We start from the raw sequence: 5,819 nt of genomic DNA on the forward strand, positions 1-5,819 counted from the left end.
CTGCCATCACCTTGTCGTAGCCAAGTGAGACCCACTTCCGACTTCGGACTTCCAGAACTTCAGAATAATAAATTTGTGCTGTTTTACGCCACTGGGCCTGTTACAGCAGGATGAAGAAAGTAATGTACTCTATGTGGGAAAGTTACATAATCACTGGGATGCTCATGACATCTCATCGGGCTGTATACAGGCTCCTAGGCCACTGCTCTCAAAGGGAACATGGGTGGGCTCGCTCTGCCTCCTTTCTGACACATCAGGAATTACGTGGTCCATCACGGAAGACCTTATTTACATAAACGAATGGTCAGATCCAAACTGTGAACTCAAGAATCCGAGAATTCAGGCAGAGGCCCAAACTCAGGAAATGAGAAATTGTCCCACGGGCCATTGTCCCCTCGGGTTTTCACCTGTCACCGACTGATCTTTGAAGGGTTTAGGGTCTCCTGAGACATAAGCAGGCACTTATGTAACAGATGGTATTTGGAGGCCGACGTGCATGGAAGATTGCAAATAAATTCAATCCAACCTTATGTACATATGTAGTTTGGTTTTTATTTTCTGTGCCACCAATTATTAAGCACCTTCTTGAGAGCAGGGTCTTCATTTTATTTATTGATGAGCCTGTAACACCTGGATGCACAGTAACTCAGCGTTCAATTTGGAATGGATTTTCCTCTAAAGAGGGGAGTCACCGGTAGCAAAAGCCTTGGAGCCTTTCCATGCTAAGTGCAACCCCAGCTCTGCCATCACCTTGCTCTAGAGACCCCTCCCCTCCCTCCTCCAGTCCCACCTTATGGAGAGCCCAGAAGGTCGTTCAATTCCTGTGTCTTCCCTCGGAGGGAGAGCACTGTGTCCCGGCTGGATCTGCAGACACCCTGAGTCATGTTTGTCCAGAAAGCGCATATTCCAGGAAACCGAAAGGCTTTTAATTTTCTCCGTAGACGTGTATCCAAGTCTGATATTGGAACTGAGAGATATATACAGTCTCTGCCTGTGCCCTGAGCCCTTCAAACAGGGAGAGAATGGGGGACTCTGGTCTGTTGGAAGTTGTGTGTATCTGGCAAGTGGTCCGGCTTATCTGCTCTCGCAAGGCGCGCGCGTCCCTTCCCGGGTATGAGATCCCCGCCGCGCCGCCTCCCAGGCTGTAGCGGGGAAGCGGGAAAGCCCCGGAGGTTCCCACCCGCCCAAGCCCAGCCTCTGGGGGACCCGAATGCCCGCAGCGTTTGCACAGCTTGCAAGCCCAGGCGCTTTGCAGCCCTCCTTTCTGTCCTTCCGGCCCCTGAACTCTGCCCCGCGCGGGTGCGGGACCCAGGCCCTGCCTCCCCGCGCCTCCGCGTCGGCTCAGCCCGCTGCAAAGAGTTAAGACCCGGCTCCCGAGACGCCCCCAGCTGCTCCAAGTGCCAGGTCCCCGCTCGCCGCTGCTGATTGGCTGAGCTCCTGTCAGTAGTAAAAAAGTATCAGATAGCAAACTTGGGACCTTCATAAAGGCGTGGTGGTGATACTCCGCAATCGCGGGCGGCCTATGACATCAGCCAAGAACGCCTGGGATGCCGCTGCTCCTGGCTAGACACAGGAGGAGGAGGTTCCTGCCGGCTAAGAGTTAATCAGCCCCGCGCAGCGAGGGGGGAGCCGCCAGGTTTCTGGGGACACTGGTTTCGGACACTGGCGGCCACTGTACTCCTACCCAGGGGAGCTCACGAAGAGTTGGATGAATTCTGGTTTGTTAGCTGCGGTCAGCTGGGCTGCCGGGAGCCTGTTCCTGGTGGAAAACAGGGGGCGTCTGGCCAAGGGAGCAGCGGCTCGCTGAGACTCAACATGACCCTCCTGGGGGCTGAGCATTCTTTGCTGATTAGGAGCAAGTTCAGATCAGGTAGGGCTAAAGCATTTAGCATTTCTTCCTAAACTTTCCTCCTCTGCACTTCTCAACTCTAGACTGCTTTCCAATAAATGTCTCAAGGCCGGCCGTGGCTACTTCAACCTTGGTCCCCAAAAGCACATTTTGGAAGTGAAAATTTTATTTGACTTTGGGGGCCTTTGATGTCTTCCATTTTACATACTGTGAGTTGATGAGTGTGTTTTTTGTTTGTGGAAAGGCCAATCTTTTCGTTTTATTTATTTTTTCTCTGTATCGGTGAATAGAAAATTTGGAGGGGTACATCCAAAAGGAACAAGTTTGAAAATGAACAAATAAGTGATTTCAAGTTTGTGAGCTGCATATTCGTTATAATGCTGAGAAGAAGAACCTATGCTGTGTATTAGATTACAGGGGTCACTTAAAATGTAGCTAATCCAAACAAATATATTTCCCAAAAAAAGTCACTCGGGGGAAGTAAAAATAGCAAATTTGTTGCACACCAAGTATTTAAAATGACATCACTGTAGAAAAAAAAAATCCAGTGCCACAAATATTTTTTCCCAAACCATCTGATATTTATAAATGGAGAATTTCCCCCAAAATTTCTGTGTTAGTAGCGCGTAGAGAAACTTCTCAAAGGACGCTGAGTGAAGGTGAGTGGAAGGGAGAGATGGGACTCAGAAGGGTTGGTGTAAGCGCCCATGGAAGGTATGAATGTGTGCGCTCCGCAGAGACTTGTCTCCTTAAGTTCCTTCTCCATATCTCTGCGTATCATACTGGTTTTATAAAAGCGGTGACAAACCACTCAATAAATGGCCGAACTCCTATTTAGAAGATGAATTACTATATGAGAACTCTGATGTGAACATTCCGCGTAACAGGTATGAAAAGGATGCTGATCTAGTTTGCTACGTTTTCCTGAACCTTTCTAAATGGGACCACTCAGTGTTTCACTGAGGATGGACAATGAGAAGAATGGATGCTAAAAAATAAGGGTTCTGTGACTTCCTTAGTTGCTCCTGGCCTTTAGGTTGTCTGTGGGGTCAGTTGGAGATTGTCATAGGCTCTGTACTGTTGAAAGGAGATGAAAACTCGAGAGCTTAGGTGGCCACAAGACTCAGTACCCTGACGCTCTGGGGCGCGTCTGCCAGCCACTTGTGGTTTGGCTGTATGGTTGGTTACCTCCTTCTTTCCCTTCCCATGGTGAGGTGAGGTGGGTTGGTCTGTTAATCCCCAGGAAACATGCTACTGCTTTGTAATTTGGTCAAAACCGCAAGGCAACACTGCCACCTTTCTGAAGAAGAGAGACTGCAGATTTATTTTGCAAGAAGCTTCATTGGTTTCAAAGGCACCCTTGCCAGTTCATGTGGGTGGCAGGTTTGCCTCTAAAAGAATTTGGTGAGGGTACTGGATAGAATTGCAAAACAGACTTATAAACAAATCCTTCCTTCCTAAAGTGCAGGCCAGAGGGAAGACAGTGTTTGCACTGCTCAGAATTCCTGTCTTAGTGGACTGGTAGAGTCTTGGTGTCTCCCAGGTAGATCCTGGAGCTCCTGAGAATTCCAATTGCTGCCTCGTATTTTTAAAGTTTGGACAGGCTCTTGTGTCACAGGAAGGGTAGCTTCAGGAAACATGATGTCAAAGCAGACACAGGCAAGCTCCATCCTCCACCTTTGATAAACAGGGAAGTTGCGTTCTGGAAATGGACAAAGTAGTCTGATCATCTGATGTGCAAGGGGCTGATAATCTGAAAGACAGAAAAGAAAAACAAGCTGAATATAAAACTAAGTAAATGTCATATGGAGGACGGTGATTATTCTTTCTGGATATAATTACAACTATAGCTGCACCAGCACAGAAGTCTGGTTGGCAGCATACTAACCGAAGGGCCTGCCTCTTCCTAAGAGAACTTGGTTTATTTTGTGGCTAACAATGGATAAGGAAGGCTTCTTCTGTTTTGATTTCTCTCTCTCCCACTCTACCCTGCCCCCCTCCCCATTTTCTTTTTTTTTTTCTTTCACGAGCTACTCAAAATGTAAACTCATAAAACTCTATCTCAGTGCTAATGTTTGCTTTGGTAGTAAGTAGATCCTGGTGTTACATATTTCATTAAAAACATTTCAAAAAAAATAAAGGAAACTAAATTGCTCTCTGATCATAGCGAGACTCCCTGTGTTACGGGGCTTATTGATCAATGAGCAGATAACTGCTTTGACTCTGAAATTGACAAGTTTGGCAACAGCGTCCAGCCAGCTTGATGTAAGCTGTATACGGGTGACCTTGTTATTAAGCACAAAATCATGTCACAGGAGCAGTAAACTGTGAGAGTTTACATGTATGAACATGTTTAGTGACATAAACTCTTCTTTTTTGAGAGGCCACAGGGTTGAGTGTGTGGGTCTAGCACCAAACTAGCTGGGTTTTTAACAGGCGCCTCTACTTACTAGCTGTATAACCTTGAACCTTAGATAAACTACATAATTCTCTCTGCCTTAATTAGCCTCGTTTGAATAATGAGAATGATTATAGGGTTGCTGTGAGGATTCAATGTGATTATACAAGTAGAGCACTAAGGACAATGCCTGGCACTTAGTAAGCCCTCAAAAAATATCGTTTTATTCTTAATATTGTTAGGCAGCCAGGGTCTGCGTTGGTCACTTCCTTTCTGAGTCTTGGTTACTTAATCTATAAATGTCAAGGTTGGACTAGGTGATTTCTCAGACCCTTTAGTAACATTTTATGGTTCTCTGAAAACATGTAAAGATTTGGAACAAGGAAAATTGTGATTGGGCTATGTGGCAGTTGGGTGCAAATGGTAGGCAGTTCAAAGAAATATGATAAATAGTGTTACTTTTTAACTACCTTTTTACTGTTTTTAATCTTTTCACTGTTGTTTTGTCAATATCTGTAATCAGTATCATTGTCAACAATTTTTCTCAATACCATAATCCTGTGTCAACAAAACACAAGGACTTCTATGCATGTGTGTACACACACACACACACACACACACACACACACACACACACACACACCCCAAGCACAAAGGCTCAAAGGTAGAGAGGGAGGGCCATTAACGGATTTCACTCTTTAAGAACTGTTGTGTTTTGTTGGTTTGTTTCTCTTTTTCTCCTTTTCCCATTCAAACAGACCACACAAAGGCAGGCTCTGATACCTGCCATGACCTTTCTTCTATCCCTCACAAATGTAGGGTTGTCAAATTTAGCAAATAAAAATACAGGAGGCCCAGTTCAATTTGAATTTCAGATAAACAATGGGTTTGTTTTTTGTTCGTTTGTTTTTTGTTTTTCATCCTGTAGTATTGGGGACTTACTTTTAACTGAAATCCAAATTGAACTAGGCATCCTATATTTTATCTGGCAACCCTACCTACCTCCATCTGAGCAGTCTTTGATCGATGCTCTCTGCTGCCTCCATCAAGCTTTCCAGAGTCTGGGTGCCCAAAGACTTCCCGAAATGCAAACTTGGCACTTTAGGTGTAAAGGCAGAGACTCAGAATGAAGAAGCTGTGCCATCGTAGGAACCTTGGGTCCCCTGAGGTAGAGTCAGCATATGGATTGGGGAAGGATGTAGGAGCTTCCCTTCTGGCTTTCTGGGGAGGAGGAGGATACGCTCAGTAGACAGGCTGCTCAGGAGCAGGGACTCCAGGGCTTGGGACTGCAGCTGAAAGAGTCAACGAAGTTGGAAAGTAGACGGTGGACAAGCAACAGCCGAACTCAGCGAAGTGCTGGGTGGTGGAACACACCATATTTTTCTACCCCCAGCTATATCCAAGAAAGCACCTCCAGAGTCTGTAATCACTGTTTGTCCTTCCAGAGAAAGCAAGGGACATCTCAGGACTCCACAGGTCACTCTCTCTGTGCTTTCTCTGTCCTCCATCCTTTATTTTTATTTATTTATTTTTTTTTAAGATTTTTTTTTTAATTGGGGAATTGGGGGGATG

At 45.7% G+C, this 5,819-nt stretch overlaps 1 protein-coding gene across 4 annotated transcripts in view; it reads left to right on the forward strand.

The window, feature by feature from the left end:
- Positions 1-573: 573 nt before the first annotated feature.
- Positions 574-5,819, forward strand: part of MYOCD (myocardin) — a 109,690-nt gene continuing 104,444 nt past the window's right edge. For 3 of the 4 annotated variants that reach the window (XM_019641497.1, XM_019641498.1, XM_019641499.1), the window contains exon 1: positions 574-1,870. In XM_019641497.1, the coding sequence (XP_019497042.1) occupies positions 1,816-1,870 (55 nt within the window). In that variant the 5' untranslated portion in view covers positions 574-1,815. The remainder of the gene's footprint in view (positions 1,871-5,819) is intronic. The other variant, XM_019641500.1, reaches the window with a different exon arrangement.

The sequence above is a fragment of the Hipposideros armiger genome, unplaced genomic scaffold, assembly GCF_001890085.2.
Source record: "Hipposideros armiger isolate ML-2016 unplaced genomic scaffold, ASM189008v1 scaffold_61, whole genome shotgun sequence".
Taxonomy (NCBI): Eukaryota; Metazoa; Chordata; class Mammalia; order Chiroptera; family Hipposideridae; genus Hipposideros; species Hipposideros armiger.